This window comes from Anas acuta, chromosome 3, assembly GCF_963932015.1.
Source record: "Anas acuta chromosome 3, bAnaAcu1.1, whole genome shotgun sequence".
NCBI lineage: Eukaryota > Metazoa > Chordata > Aves > Anseriformes > Anatidae > Anas > Anas acuta.
Genome location: NC_088981.1, coordinates 85681841 through 85698459, shown reverse-complemented (window position 1 = coordinate 85698459; position 16619 = coordinate 85681841). Strand labels below are relative to the sequence as shown.

The 16619-nt window shown below is 36.8% G+C and overlaps 1 protein-coding gene across 8 annotated transcripts in view; it reads right to left on the bottom strand.

Annotated features, from left to right (window-relative positions):
• Nucleotides 1–16619, bottom strand: part of COL12A1 (collagen type XII alpha 1 chain) — a 96549-nt gene that overhangs the window by 54855 nt on the left and 25075 nt on the right. For 5 of the 8 annotated variants that reach the window (XM_068678157.1, XM_068678156.1, XM_068678155.1 and 2 more), the window contains exons 14-21: nt 8343–8612; nt 6706–6972; nt 5250–5442; nt 4421–4542; nt 1594–1743; nt 1391–1510; nt 624–788; nt 283–429 (exon numbers count right to left, since the gene is read on the bottom strand). In XM_068678157.1, the coding sequence (XP_068534258.1) occupies nt 283–429; nt 624–788; nt 1391–1510; nt 1594–1743; nt 4421–4542; nt 5250–5442; nt 6706–6972; nt 8343–8612 (1434 nt within the window). The remainder of the gene's footprint in view (nt 1–282; nt 430–623; nt 789–1390; nt 1511–1593; nt 1744–4420; nt 4543–5249; nt 5443–6705; nt 6973–8342; nt 8613–16619) is intronic. The other 3 variants (XM_068678163.1, XM_068678162.1, XM_068678161.1) reach the window with 1 other exon arrangement.

Genomic DNA, 16619 nt, shown 5'->3' with positions numbered 1-16619 from the left:
CTGAGCAAAAAGGTAACATGTTGAGAAACATACTTCCTGACTCTGGGAAAAAAGGCAGGCATGTCCAGCCATGTCATGCTGTGTTAGGTATAGCACAGTCATTGTTTAAAAGAAAGAAAGAATCCCTGCAGGGTAGTCCAGGTGGTCTGCACAACTTCCTCACACTAGCAGCTGAAAAAACAGCCCAGGGCTACGCAGTGTTCCCAGTAAGTAATAAAAAGGAATTAGCATCACAAGCACATAGATGGAAAAAGGATGAACTAGACTGAAAATGTGTTGTACCTGGACCTTTCACACTGTTACACAGATTCGTGGTTACATCCTCAACAATGCTAGCCAGGAAGGAGAAATCTGCAACATTGTAAGCATGGATGTCATCTGGATCCGTTGCAATCTGCTTCAATTCATTTTCATCCGCATTTTTAATACCTTACAGAGAAGACATGAAAACAAAACTTGTTAGAAATGACAACTGTGAAACATAACACTATGAAAATAAGCCCTTAAACACGCTCTTTGAATGTAAGTACTGCTTTAGGTACTTACATGTTTCCACTTCTCTATACATTTAGCAGAGGGGTGGGAGGAAAATGGCTCAGGTCACCTCTTCATGTAATACTTACCAATTGCATAAAGTTCCACTCCCTCATCTCTGAGTCTTCTTGAAGGGGTGACTACATCATCTTGTGATTTGCCATCAGTGATGAGAACACCAATTTTGCGAGCTCTGGGCCGTAAACCTGCATCTTGCCTGAAGTTGTTTTTTAAGATGAAATCCAAGGCCATTCCTAGCATGATACAAAGAGGACAACCATCACTATAAACTGTTTCAACATACAGTCATGATAAAGGCTAGCATTTCATCCTAGTGATTTCACTCTGAAAACATCATTCCACAATTTACCACTTCAAGAGGCACTCATTACCTAGTACATCTGTCACGTACGCTTAAGAGCATCTGGCACTATTTCAGCCCTTTGAAGGTGTATAATCTCTTACCTCCTATGCATCACGCTCCTATATGATCCACTCTATCCTCCCTTCTGGATCACCTTGCTTTAACACCAACCCTGACATGGGTTGGCATTACCTGCCAACCCTGACCTTTTCTTCTTCTCATATGCTCAACAATAACCCAAGCTCTTCATCACCCAAGATCTTCTTTCCTTCTCTCTTTCTCTAGATTTTCACTAAGGATACATTTCCATGTACACATACATGTGTCCACATATGTATGCATATACATAGGCCCTACTCTCTTCCAACCATACTGGAGTGTATTATAAGGCCCTTTCACCACAGATTAATTTGAGCCCCCTACACAATTCCACTGTCAGCTACTAGAATTCTTTTCATGGAGCTTAAGGAAAATCCTAGCGGTGTGACATACCTGTTAGAGTATTGCCTCCTTTGTATGGTAAGTTGGCTACAGCCTCTAACAAAGCTTGTTTTGTTCGGTAAGCATTCAGATTCCATTCTGTCCTGGGATCTCCACTATACTGTGCAAGACCTGGAAAAAGCCATTATTACACAGTTATTATGTAGCTATGCAGCAACTATGCCTTATTTTCTCTCTGACATATGACAACTTACCAATTTGTACTTTGTCAGGACCAATATCAAAAACTTCAACGATACGAGCTATGAAGTTCCTGACAGTTTTAAAATTTGGCCGCCCAATACTCCATGATCCATCCACCAGCAGCACAATATCAGCTTCTGCTCTGGTTCTACATTCTAAACCTGCCATGTCAACCAGAAAAATATAACCTTAGCATGATATGTTTCAACCAGAAAAATATAGCCTTAGCATGACAGCTTTCTTTCCCAATCCTCTTTTATATGACATATGTCATGAGTTAGTTTCCAAAATAGCTCTAGTTTTATTCACTGGCACTCCGTCAAGTATGACCTATTTGTGAACGTTATTCACACTAGTCACTAGTTCCATGGCAAAAGCTGTATAAATTTTTTTCATGTATGTTTCCTTTTAGAAATAAGCCTTCTAAAATGTCAGGGCCAGTACTCTTCCCTATTGTCATGTCAGGATCTATTTTGGTCTTTAAAGATGGCTGATAACCATCTTTCAGAGATTTTGTAAACTACTTCAGAGGATTTCCAAAGGACTACTGAGCTAACCACTGACATGGCAGTGAACATTATCAGATTATCCAAAGTCACAGTATTTTAGTCTATTGTTCATGACTAAACTATTGCTCAATTTTCAACTATGTAGCAGTGGAATTAACAGAATATATAACAACCACTTTCATATAAATATAATTTCTGAATTTTCAGGGACAAAAGACAGGTGGTACAGTAGTTTGCACATATAGGAAAGAAAGATCACAGTTTAGAAGATACACAAACATAAACACAGTTCAAGAAATAGAGAGGGGACAAGAACAAACATTTATATAAAGCTGCAATGTTCTGAAAATGTAAGTTATTTCAGGTATCTTCAATTCACAAATTACAGAATAAAATATGCATCATATTGTTTTCATCACAAGGAAAAATCACAAAATATTTATACAAAGCAAAAGGACACAATTTTATCCACAGCCATTTCAAAAAAAAAAAAATCCTTGCTCTCTCTCTTTTCCTGTAGATTGTGTTACCAGCTGCAAATTTTCTGGCTTCCTGCCATCAGAGCTTCTGGTCTTTATATGGAAGAAATCCCATTGAGAAAAATCAGCCACACTCATCACAGTTGAAAGATATTGTGATTTCATATATGTTCCACATAATTGATCCAACACTGCAGACTCATGAATATAACTATTCCATGTACCTGGGGGTTAAAAGCATGATCCTCTTCTGCATAGAAAATATAGATCTAGTCTTTAGTCAGGACAATAAAATAAATTGGGAGTAGGGTTTAAGTAAAATTATGTTAGTTCAAAAACTTGCATGCATAACTTTAATATGGAAGTTAAGGTTAGCTTCTTGTACAACATAAAAGTTAAACTATTCTGACTTTTATTTTTCTTCCAACTACCATAGTTCCCCACATGGAAAATTCTAGCAAAGGCACCTAGGGCAATTTTTTCCCCCATTAATAAATAATGTACTATTACATTTACAGTCCCAGATATAAAATTCATTTCTCACATTAACCATGACTCAAATCCATGCATTAGTAAAACTAAATAGCTTAAAGAATATAACACTCAAGACAGAAATGACAGCTGGTGTAATAAAAAATAACAAACCACTCTTGGTGTAATTATTTTTCTGCCAGACTTATTACAGCTTTACTTTAATGTCACTGATGGCCTGTTATGTAGTTTTTCTTAGTTTTACCCTCTTGCATTAGACATAGTGGGACAGCAATAACTTCAGAAGTTTCTAAAAATGTTGTCAATAAAAAGTGAGGGTAGTATTTTTTACACAGCCCGGTGTGGAAACAGGGCATTAAAGAGGTTAAGCAAGAATATAGAGTCAATTATCAGAAGGTTTTTTATATTGTTTTGTTTTGGTTTTAACTCTGAGATGCCTTTGCACTGAGGTTCTTTGTCCTCCTGAAATTGTCTTCTCTCTGATGGTTATAGAAATCTTAAAATGGCAGAGAAGTCTCACTTCTATGTGTATACTTGGCATCTAAAAAGCAACAACCTGATGCAGACAAGCTCTTTATGATTTCCATGAAGGAGGAGTGAACTCTGAAACTCTCTTCATCCAGTATTAATTGCAAGTATACTGGCTGTAAGATTCAGTTAATATACAGAGGCCCATTAACCGCATCAAGGGAGCTGCTGTCATACCAATTGTAGAAACTTTGATTGGAATGTTTAGCTATGCAGGAAGAAATTCCCAAACAGATACTGGAAAACACTCAGCACTTGCATTTCTGTACTAACTCTCCTCCTTCTATGGTAAAAGTGACAAAATAATGGCTATGTTGCATATAAACTTAAATAATGCACAGTAATATCCTGACATCCCTAGCTAACAGATCTTTGTCCATTATATGATCTTAGTCTTAAAAGGAAAAGTCACCATATAAGGACAAGCAAATGGCTAGAGATCTGCCTAAAATTCTTTGTTCTACTCCTGTGAACACCCCTGTAGATGAGCAATGATCTCTGTTCAAGAATTTGACCTTATATGATTTAACACAGATGTGGATGGCTTGAAAATATGATGCAGATGGCTTTCAGTAATCAGTAAAACATGGGTTGCCCAAGTTATCTTTTTTGTAAGATCATCTAAAGGGAGCAGAGGACTAGAAACATGAACTAGGGCATATTTAGTGGTCATTTCAAATGAGAGGTTATGTCATCAGACTAGGGAGTCTACTGAATCCTGCAAATAGATATTTATGTGCATTAGATAAATGATAAGGAATGCTGTGAAACTTTAAATCTCTTTTATCCAAAAGCCAAGACTGCATTTTGTTGAATACAATCATGTTTACCTCTAGATAAAAATGGCTCCGTAGTAGTATCTGACAGGGTGGTCATCTCTTGTCCAACAAGTGGGTTGCTCTCTCCTCCTTCAAACATTCCAAAAACATTTACCTTATAGGTAGTTCCTGCCCTGCAATAGTTAAATAAATGTACTGTAACTGAAGTCACTTGGCTAGCTGAATGTTAATACTTCACTTATGAAATCTTCAGTTTTACTCCACAGAGAAGAATGTGTTAAAACGTGAAGCACAGATACTAGTTCTTCCACAAGACAGTGAAGTTTTGACCTGAAGCTGGTTTTAGATTCTATACATAAATTTATAGTCTTCTTTGTTCAAGTAATTTAAGATTTTTAATGATCCTATTTTAAATACACATAGTTTATATGCATACTATTTTATAAGTTTATATGCATACTATTCATGACAGTGTAACAGATTTTGACATGAAGCCTACTTTATAAATTCTGGCTTCTTAGAAAATGAATCAAGAAGGAACATAAGGAACTTGTCAGAGAAACTTTAGAAATTCCTGCTGTCTTCTCCATTGTCCAATTAATACCATCATATGTGAAATGCAGAATACAACTTCTGCCTGTATCTTTGCCTCCTTCGGTTCCTATGAGAACACCAGAAGTCATGTGAATAACCTCAGAAATAGCCCTGCTAAGTTCTTCTCAAAGATTGCATCACCAGATCATGATACTTTACTGACAAAAATACTTCCTAATTTACAGTAGATTTTGCCAGGTATTACAATCCCTAATCATGGTCAAGCAAAGCCCCAAGCTGAAGTTACTTAATAAAAATCTCTTTTTTTTTTTTTTTTTATCCATACCTAAGTTCTTCCAAAACCACTGTGCTGTCATATGGTCCTACTATTAATTCTCCAAGATTCCTGTCATCTTCAGTTGGGTGGAAAGTTACTTTGTACCCCTTCACTCGCCCCGGGGCTGGCTCCCAGGTTACTCGGAAGCTGGACATAGTTGAATCAGAAGTCCTCAGATTTCGAGGTGGCTTAAAGGGAGAGGCTGTAAGAATGTAAGAAAAGGATTTAAATCAGGTCTGCCTATGAAAAAAATGACAAATATGCTTTTGTGTAAAAATGCATATGTAAATTCAGTATTATTGTCAACCCTAAACTCTTTGTTTAGGGTTGACATAAAGACAATAATTTCCTTGACATAAAGACAAGTACCAAGATATGAAGGGTGAGATTCACTTCACCTAATTTTATCTATCTAAACAATAGACACATAGTCTACATTTGTTATCGAGGCTCCCTCTACAGTCAACATACTGAAGGATAGATAGCAATTTATGTCATCTATCTTAAACATCCATCTGATTTTACAGTGAATGTTGACCATGGATTAATCACTATCAGTCTTTCTATTTATTACAGATTAAAACTATACAACAGCTTAGATTAGCTTTCTCTCTTTTAAATGGCAAAGGGTAGGTGAGCCAGAGAATAAAGAATGGCATATCTCAGTGTACCTCTGCCCAACGAGGGCAGAAAGATCTCAGAAAAAAAATAAATAAATAAATTTAAAAAAAAAAAATCTCTTTTGGTAACAGCTCTCTACCTATGGAAGCAGAAAAGTGATTTTAAATCTCCTTGATTTGATCTGGAGAGCGAGACCATTTCCTTACAAAACAAAAGACCAGCACCAGACACAAACTAAAGGCAGAGTAGAAAATTAGTTTTGTTTTGACCCCCATAAATCCCCTCACCAGGAATTAAACATTTGAGAATTTCTGAGAGAGAAGACTGCTTGTCCAAAAGGCAGTGGTCTCTGAGGTCAGTCAGGCTTTCACTGAGGATTCTTTAGAGTCATCTGATGGCCATTTTAGGTTTTCCACAGAAAATATAATTACCAAAGAAGACAAATCTAAGTAACAGGATGCAGGGTAGCTATTTAATCAACATCCAGAACCAAAAATGCAAATAATAAAAAAAAAATGACAGTGCCTGATTAAATAGTCTGTAGACAAATATTGTTTTCCTCACAAAACACCTTAACTTCTGGTGACCATGTTTCAAAACAATTCCAGTATTTTCAGAACATAAACCACATCTACATCCTCAGTGTAACAGCAGAAAGCTGTGTTCAGCTCTCATACAGAAATTTTCAACAAATCAAATTCTCTTCTCAACCTCTAACATTTTCTTCAATTTGGATATCAACTCATAATCTTAGTAGACTCCACCACAGCTTTTCTATGTATCATGATTACCAGTTTGCAGTAGAAAACTTTAATGATCAAACCCTGTAAAAGTATGCACATACCTGTTGTTCCTTCTGCTTTTCTTGATTTTCCTTGTCCAAAGTCATAAATTGGAACAACACTGAGGTCATATGTAGTTCGAGGCTTAAGTCTCTTCAACACTATGCTTGTGGCAGGAGCATTTACTCTTCCAAACATCTGCCTTCCTCCATTGCGTGGTCGGTAGTACACACGGTAAGACAAGACTTTCCCAGGTGAAGGCTGCCATGTAACTCTCATTGTATTCTCTGTCTCGTTGTCTACAGTCACAGTCCTGGCATTTGGTGACACTTTTCAGTGCAAAAATATGGATAAATGTTTACTTTGTCACATAAAGATATGTTCAAATGCATGCCTACTAAATTAATTTAGCTTTTTTTTTGTTTTTCCTTAAAAATTACAGTATTTCATTGGGGGAAGCACAGGTAAACCTCACAGAGCATTGTTACTTTCTTTTATGATTGTAATGAACTAAATAAACCTAAGTCCATTTTCCATTAAAGACCAAAAACAAAAAGAGCGATTACATGATTACAGCCTAACTGGGAGTTTTATTTACTAGCACCTATTGGTAATCTGTTAAGTAATGGATTCAGGATGCTAAAGTGAAAGTTATATATATATTATATATAATATACATATGATACATAATGTAATATATAATAAATATATTATATATATCATAAGTGAAATATGTATATTATATATAGCCTTTTAATGAGTAAAATGATCTACAGACTTAAGATTTTCTAAATTTTGGGTTTACAGGTCTGATACGGTACTAGTAAATGCCTGAACTCCTGAGTGTTGGGCCCCATACAAATACTCATGTGTATTTGGAAAGTCACTGAACACTAAATATAGAACAGTATTAGTGCTGAAATAAGGACAAGAACTAATAAAGCATTCTCTCTACAGATTGCAGCACTCAGCTTTTAAGAGATATTTTCCAGACTGTTGAAATGTTACAAAAGATCTGAAATTAAATGAAAGGTATGCTGTTGTGAACCAGCATACCTTTGTACCCATCTCTGGGGACAGCAACAGAACCTGAGGGAACAGCATGGAGCTGGGACACGGGAGGGTCAGGCTGGGTGTTAGGGAAAGGTTCTGCACCCAGAGGGTGGTCGGGCACTGGGACAGGCTCCTTAGGGTAGTGGTCACGGCACTGAGCCTGCCAGAGCTCAAGAAGTTGTTTTCAAGAAGAGCTTACATGACAAGGTTTTGGTAGCAGGACACTGCAAGAGCTTCAGTTTGAAGATTGTAAAGATTTAAATGGGAAATATGTTGGAATGGAAATTCACTGATTCTGTGGGAATTTACTGTCTTCCATCCTTACTCTATCTACATCACTTATTCCAGCAGATTTCCAGCAGTCACACAAAGAACCCATGAAAGACTGGCTTCAGAGTAATTTTCACAAAAATCACATCTCAAATTGGAGGTAATTCTCACTGAATCAAACCCCACATGACATAGAAAAGACTTACATTTTTAATGGTCAAAGAAAAAGCTAGAATTGATTGATTTGAGATGAGACTTTGGTTTAGGGGACTTTTCAGAAAGTAAAGGTGAAGAAAAATAAGGTCGATTTTCTTTAAAATATAATTTTGTCAAGAACTGAATATTACAAATGGTGGTAATGCCATAGTACACTCACCATCAGTAAAAGCCTCTCCTTCTACAGGGTCTCCTTCTCCACTGCTGTAGGTTGCATAAACTGAAATCCTGTATTTAGTCTCTGGCTCCAAGCCATCCAGCACTGCATCCACTGTATTTCCAGGGACCCTCTTCTCTCCCATTGTATCATCATAAAGTGATTTCCATACGATCCTATAGTTATTAACTGCCCCTGAAGCTGGTGTCCATGATAACCCAACTGTAGTGTCAGTTATGTCTGTGGTAACCAAATTACGAGGTGAACCACGTTCTGCAAGAAAGAAAAAAACAAATTGGCACTGAAGTACAAAGAGCAAAAGTTAGCAAAGTACAAATGGAAAATTTAAATGATCATAAAAGCAGAATCAAAATTTTGGCCTGTCAATACTAGTTTAAATAACATATACATGTATGTTTAGTTCCAAGAGAAAACTGATTGCTTTATTCAACAAAATGTTGAAAGTTAACTTTAAGCTATGAATAACCTATCCCATACTGTACAAGATCCTTAGCAGTTATGCTTTAAAATTTGCAAAATAAAAATGATATTAAGCAAAGTATCATAATGAAACCAATGCTTAAATGTGCTGCAGCTCATTTGCATAGGTTTTAACTCACAATTAAATATTTTTCCTTCATTTGTTTATCTTCACCCTCATATGTGCAATTTTTTTCTGAGGGGTAAATAAAGAAGACTTTAACCTAAGTGAAATAGTCCATTCAAATTCTCTGACAACTTCGTTTATTTGTTTAATATTACTATTCTTATCTCCTTGAGTACAGCTTACTGCTTACTAGATCTACCTGCTATTTCATTTTATCTGTTTACAACTAATTTGCGGTGTGTTTACATCATACAGCAGTTACAGCAGAAAACAATCTTATCTCTCCACTTGTAAGACTTGTACCTTCTTTCTGACTATAGTTTGTTCCAGCCAGCCTGGAATGAAGGAAACAGCTCGTTAGTCTGTGAAATCCAGTTGTCAGCTGGATGAGTGAGCCTCACCTAACACACCAGAGTAATTCTACTGCTTAAAAATGGAGCTCGTTGGTCTGAAGTGGTGCAGTAAAAGGAGTGCCTCTGTTTAATGTTTAACATACATTTATAACATATGTTCAATTTTCCTATTGCAGTGGCTGGCTTTTGAGGCAGGAAAAGAGCACTGACTGTTGGTTTTAATGCAATGGCCTCACTGTAGCAAAATCTGCAAAAGGGATCTACAAAACCAGATGTACAAAAACAGATCCATATACACACAGAAGCATTTGGTTCTTCAACGTATATTCTCCATGGCCTATCTCACTGTACATGACATTTCTGAGACTGATTACTAATAGGACTTAAACACTTGAGGTGGCCTTATGGCATCATGGCTAAGTTTCACCTGCACTGACAAAAATATATTCGTATATTATACTACAGCAACCACAGGACCAGATTCAAAATTCTTTGAACACAGAGAAATTTAATACTTATCCAATTTCCACTGTCTGAGCTCATCACAAACCCAGACCTCACTTTTCAGAAGCATGAAGCAGTTTCAGTCCAAGACAGAGCAGCAAGTTGCTCACAGTCATAAACTGCATTTTCAGTTTTCATACTCATTTGTCTTTCACTTCTACTGCAAATCTGCAATGCTTCCAAACATAATACCACTGGAACAAACAGGGTTACCTGCAGAAAGGCTTCATTTTGGAATTATCTCATTGCCAGCACAACCTCATTAAAACTGAGCTAGTGAATCCCACTTGGCTTAATGATAAAATGGAAACTAATATCAATGTATCTGCAAGCAAAGCTGGTAAGAATCACCAACTTCACAGATTACAGAATCAGAGGGTACCGCTCCAACCACCTAGCCGACTCTATCAAACATAGCTAACAGAGCATGTTAAATAACTCCTTTGTGCTGTAGGTTTTTTTTCCAGTTCTAATTCACAATCCTGGGACATCCCATCATGTTTTTCTGAAGGCAATTCTTTTTCCGTCCTAACCCTGCATTGCTTCTTACAATTTTACTCTTCAAATCAGTTTTTAGCTTCACAATGTAAGTCACCACAATTTATGGCATCTTCTCTTCAAAAACAGGTTAAGATATGGGGGTTTAGCTAAAGTTCAACTGTTTACCAGTTCACAAAAATAGTAGGTGCATATAGTGAAAAAGTTACAGTGAGAAGACCCAACTCAGTTCATGCTTCATGCAGTCTCACTGAATTCAGTGACTGCATTAAATAAAAGCCAGGGCAGAATCTAAACCCCAAAGACCAATTTTCCTGGAAGCCTGAAAAAGGATTTGCCTTCAAAAGTAAATTACACCAATTTTTCTGTCTGCTCTTAAGCTTCTACTCCCAAATTTTGGCTTTTTCATACAATAAAAAAAAATATTAAGGCAATCCAAATGGAAAAAATATGGAAAACTTAACTTGATAGAATGCACAGATGTCTCACAATAAAAACCTTTCTTTCCATATTTTAATGTAATATAAATATACAAGTCACTTTATTTTGGCTACTTTAAAACGTGGCTTTGCCACAACATGATTTCAGTATTAAAGTATCTGCTACCACAGCACAATTTTTTGCAAGTCTACTCTTGGACACTACGGTTAATGATATACGTTGGAAACACTGCAAACATAACTGTATATTTAAAACTGTTATTGATTAAGTCATTATTGAGGTCATTAAATAACAGAGGAAAATAATTTGTTTGGAATGGACTGTAATGAACACCAGTTACTGTAATATGTTACTTCTGAAAAAAAAATATCCTTTGGAACTAAAAGTCTTTTTTATAAGGCAAGGTAAGAGAGGGAAAGGGACTGGGATTCCTACCAAACCACTAGACCTAAATGGAAAATTCTGACTTCAAATAGTTGGAAACTGCTGACAAGACAACTTACCTACTAAGGGAAATTGGACTTTTTATGTGTTACACTGCAACTGAGAACATTTCTTTAACATAACACACTAACTTGATTTGCACCTCATGTGTGAGGTGGAAGTTCACCGACAGCTTATTTTCTGTTTCACTAGAATCTCTCACAAGTGCTTTTGTATGAGGAGAGCAGCTGTGTTTGAGATGCAGTCCAACTGTAAGTCTGAAATTATTAGGATTCCATCAGGTATTATCTAAGCTACTACACTCAGAGTCAAGAAACATATTTACACTCCACAATAACAGTAGCATTATTTAGTGACCAGCAAACATACAAGTAGACCTATGAGACATTTTTCCTTCAGAATGAAACAAAATACTTTGCTTATATTAAATATATATATATATTATAATAATAATATATTGCAATAGTGAAGCAGTCATTCTGTTCTTTGGTTCACATGTTCAGAAATGCTTGTTGTACATCTGCTTCTCACCTGCTTGTTTAAGCAGGATGGATAAGGAGAGTGGAAAGACACTGGACGGTGGTAGAAGGAAAAGTGCTGGCTGGCAGGATCTCAGGCGGTTAGCATTCAAACGACTCCTTCTTTTTCCTGACTGGAACTGGAAGCTAAAGTGTGGCCTTAATTTCATATAGCCCCCATGTCATCAGTATGTGAGGAAGCAGCTGTTTTTAAAAATGATTCCCTAACACACATTCAGTCCTATGATGCTCGGGAGTACCAAACACAGCTGTAAGCCACAGTGAGTACACAGGGAAACAAAACACTTGCACACACAATTCATACCCTTGATGACCAAGGAAGCAAGCTAGTCACCTGTTTTAGCCATCCAGATTCTCCACAGCAGTCCTTAGCTCAGAACTGCAATCTGTTTGCGGTACCCTGTCCATCCCTACCATCGCTCCATGCAGACACAGTCTCAGAAACTAATTTGGTAACTCAGACAGTCTTACACCCAGCTCTGGACTTTTGCAATGTCCAGTTTCCATATTAAGTTTTTCCACTATAGTATGCCAGAGACAAAATACAATATTAAAGTTGTTTCCCTGTGTCTACTTGGCTTGCTTCCCACAGTTCTCAGGCAATTGCTGTTGTCATTGAACACAAGACTGTGTGAATCAGCTAAAATTTAAATGCTGACATTCATAAAAATCAAATGGCTTTATTTAAATTGCCTTTATCCTCAGAAACATTTACACAGCTCCAGTTGATTTCAGTGGGAGCTGTACATGCAGTTTGGGTCAAGTTTAAACAATTTTCTATACATGTTCTTAAGACCAACTTTCAAAATTAATCTGCAGCGATAAATTTCATGCAAAGCCATGTTTACTAGAAGTTAAACAGAGAATTGGTCTATGCCAGCATCCTAAAAAAAAAATCAGAATCAGCTAAATAAATGATCCTTCTCTTGCAGAGGCCTATACCAAACCTTTATGGTTTGAGTCCTGCCTTGTTTCCAATGGCATACACCAAGAGTATCCCATTTAGTCAGTAGGCTAGGGCACTGCAGCAGAGGACCCAAGTGTACACATCAGATGTGATGGTGGCAGAATCTTTTCAGGTTGACTCCAGAGGTCCAATTCTCCTCAGCACTGGAGGAGACAACCACTTCTATCAACTGGTATTCTTCTTTGAAAACTGAAAAGTAGTTGGTTACTCCTGGAGTACCAGCCCTCAAGCACGCTGCCTATGTGAGAGGGGATGTGCACACGTTGTGGAAGTCCTGAAGGACTTGCTACACAAAAGAAATTCTCACTTGACCCTGTTAGAGCAAGTGTCTTGTGCTAGTGGGAATGAAAAAAACGTTGAGAAGATGAAAACCAGGAGGGTTCTGACTCAAAAGACAGAGACTCTGCTAGAGAACTCCTGAGTCTCCCACTGTAGGATAAGGCAGGAAGTCATAGTCCTTTAATATATTACCCATCTGTTCCAACAGTTAATCAGTTAACGCCACTCTCAATTGTCTAGAAACACCTTTTTGTTTGCTTTTGGGGGTGCAGGTCGTTTTTGTTTGGTGGTGGTGGTGGTTCTGTGTTTTCTGATATATATTTAATTTGCTATGTAAAACTAAAACAATTTTCCAAATGTCAATTTTATCAAATGTCAATTTCAAATGTCATACTCAAAAATCTCGGAATGTATAATTTTAAAAAATGCATGAAACAGCATTAAATCTCCTGGAAACACTGAGTCCTTGTTTCTGTCAGGATGAAAGAAGCACTACACAGTTTGAGCATTACGTAAAGTTCCTATGATATGCAAAAAACCTCATTGTAAGAAAATGTCACTTGAATTTGTACTATTCTGCCTGTAGGAGGTCATTCATTTCTAAAGCATTCTTGTGTTACCATAGAAACAGCAAAAATAAATCATTTATTTACCAAAGAACTACTATTTATCTTATTATCAAAATAAAAGGATTCCTCTACCAAAATCCTCAGACCTAAGCTTTAATAAATATGTACAGCAGAAAAGAACTTAAAACTACAAAGTGTCATGACAACTTTTTTCTTTAATACAGTGAGTGGAGCCTAATTCTCATAGCACAAACACCCACTCTTAGAACAGGATGGCAGGATTGGGCAGGATTTATCATCTAGTTATAATAAACTACACCATGTGCTTTTTATTCTAAAATGTACAAATGTAAGAAGTAAAATGCATTGACATGTAGACTAGCAATCTCATTTCTTTTAAAAGACCTACAGCCATTTACACCAAAACCATTTCTAGATTATAAACTTTACTGATATAAGTGAAAACATTTTGAAATATCTGACCACTGAACTTTTTTTCTGAAAAAAAAAAAAAAAAAAAAAAAAAAGGTTTATTTGCTAAATGTCTCTGAAATTTGTGTTTAAAATGCTCCAGACTTTTCTGATCCTTTTCTGCTTAGGGTCAGTAACTGAAATATTCTTAAAGCTGTTCTGAAAAACATGTAACGGCCAGCAAGAGGGCACTCATATAATATTTCAGCAGCTTTTTAGACATTCATTATCTTTAAACATTTCTGTGCAGATTGCCTAATGTATTTGTTTTTCTTTAAAATAACTGCAAATTATGAAAGCTAATCTATTTAGCAGTTAATGTACAGTATGTTCTTTTCATCTGACAGCAAACCTTTGGGCAGAAAATGAAATTCTTGTCAGACTTGCAACTACCTCTTCTAGAAAAAAGAAAAAAGAAAAAGAAAAAAAAAGGCAGATTAGAAAAACAGTATCCCTCACAAAATGCTCACTGACTGTTGCATTGACACTCACCACCCTCACCAGGTTTATCATTGCATTTTATTTTTGGTGTATGATGATTTGAGTAAGATCTTATGACCAAACAAAAATTGAAAACCGAATGGGTTGTTTTGGGTGTTTAGGAATGGGGGGGGAGGGGGGGGGAGCTTTTCCCTAAGGGTTTCCTGTCAGAATCTCTTGCTTGTTCTTAAATCTTTACCAAGTACCATCAAATATAATGATTAGTGCTAATTTGTTTAGTTACTCCAGTTGTCACAAGCCTTGCTTCATCAAATGGCAAAAGCCAGCCTGCACTGGTTAAATTTATTTTAGCAGTATTAATGTCTTTGTGTGAGATGGGGGGGGAAATCACAGCCAACAAAATGTGTCTGAGGAAAAAATTTCCATGCCACCCTTATAGAAGGGCTCCAACCAAAGCTGTCTAGTGATAGATCAGCATGCACTTTTGAAAGAGAGAGTATGAAAGTGGAGAGTTTTCTACAGCACATATTTTGCACATGCAGTTATGTTTAATGCAGTATGAAATATAAAGCTCCAGAATTTTCACCTCTGGATGGTATTTCATAACTGGAGACAAAATGAGCCAGTGAGTGAAAGAGCAGGGCACCAAAAATTTCCTAAAATCTGGATTACTGAAGGAAAACACACAGTTTCTTTCCTTCAACAGAGGCGAAAAAATATTATTTACTATTCCTATTACACCAAGGCAAAGAAGAAGTAAACTCATGCTCTCTGAATACCTGTATGGTACGGAATGTTTATTTATGATTAATTATTTGCTAAACTGTCTACACTGTGTTGTCTGTGAATGGTTTGCAACACTCAGCTCCTCTGGGATGTGTTTGTCTCTGGGATGGACCAGATAGCTATGCAAACCATTTATAGAGGAGAATATCTACAGTTACTTGTGGGAGTACATGCCCTCTTTGTTTTATGTGGAGAAACAGTAAGAGCATGCACATACTTGGAAAAAAAAAAAAAAGAAAAATTAAAAAATTATTACTGGGTTTGTGTGGAAGGATTTTTTGACTATTCTGAAGCAAAACCACCTAAAAACACTGACAAATTGCTGAGTAGGACAAAGCAGAGGTGGAATTACATTAACTGTTCCAAACACTTTGGTGATAGCATATGTAACTGAAGGACTTTCACCTGAATGCCTAGGGAGACGTGTTTCTGCAAATCATGTTACAGCACTTTAAAAAATTACCAGCCATAAGGGCCAGTTTTTCTCTGCTGAAGGCTACTCTTGCAACTGAGATAAAATAACTGCCGTGTGAGTTCTCCTACTACATGCAAAGTAAATCATTACTGAAGGCAGTAAGAATGTTTGTCTACACCCTTAGTCACAGGGGACCATTTAGTGATTCAGTAAAATTCCATAAACATCTGAGAGTTTGGATTTTTCATTTCCTGACACTTGACTATACAATAGCTGGAGAAGCTACTGTATCCTCAGTTCCTCCTTTATCACTTTGCTACTAGAGCTGAAATTATTACACCCAAACTTACTTCTCTTCAGATTACATATCAATACCAGAAACTCACAACTGTCCCAGTATGAGAGGCGATCTCAGCCCTAGCTCTTGATATGTCGATGAACTGAAGCGGCCAGCAAATGTGGCATCACTGACTGAATGGCTTTGGTGAGAAGCCATATGGCAAAGACATTAAGTAAGCCCCACTGGGATTCCTGATACAGGAAAATGCTTAAGTACTCAGTACTTCAGTGCTGTTGGCAATCAAAAACACTCACTGCACTATTTTGTTTCTCAGACACTATGGCTCATGGAAAAACCAACTGAAATACTAAACACTTTTTTATGCTTCCTTTCACAGCTTTTTTGTCATTACTGTTGATAAGTTTATTTCTCCAGGAGTTAAGATCTGTCCCATTCCAAGCCTCAGTCAGACAAGTTATTTCAACTAATGATTAGTCAAGTACTCACTTCACTGACCTGAATAACTTTTCAACAGAGTCCCACCATGTTTGTATTGACTTTACAGGCAACATGACCTTTTTTCAGCTAAATTTCTACACTAGGGTTTAAAATTTGAATGTTATCTTTTGGTTACCAAAATTGCAGTCCTTTCATTCTTAGTTGCCTATTTTTCTTCACAAGCTTTG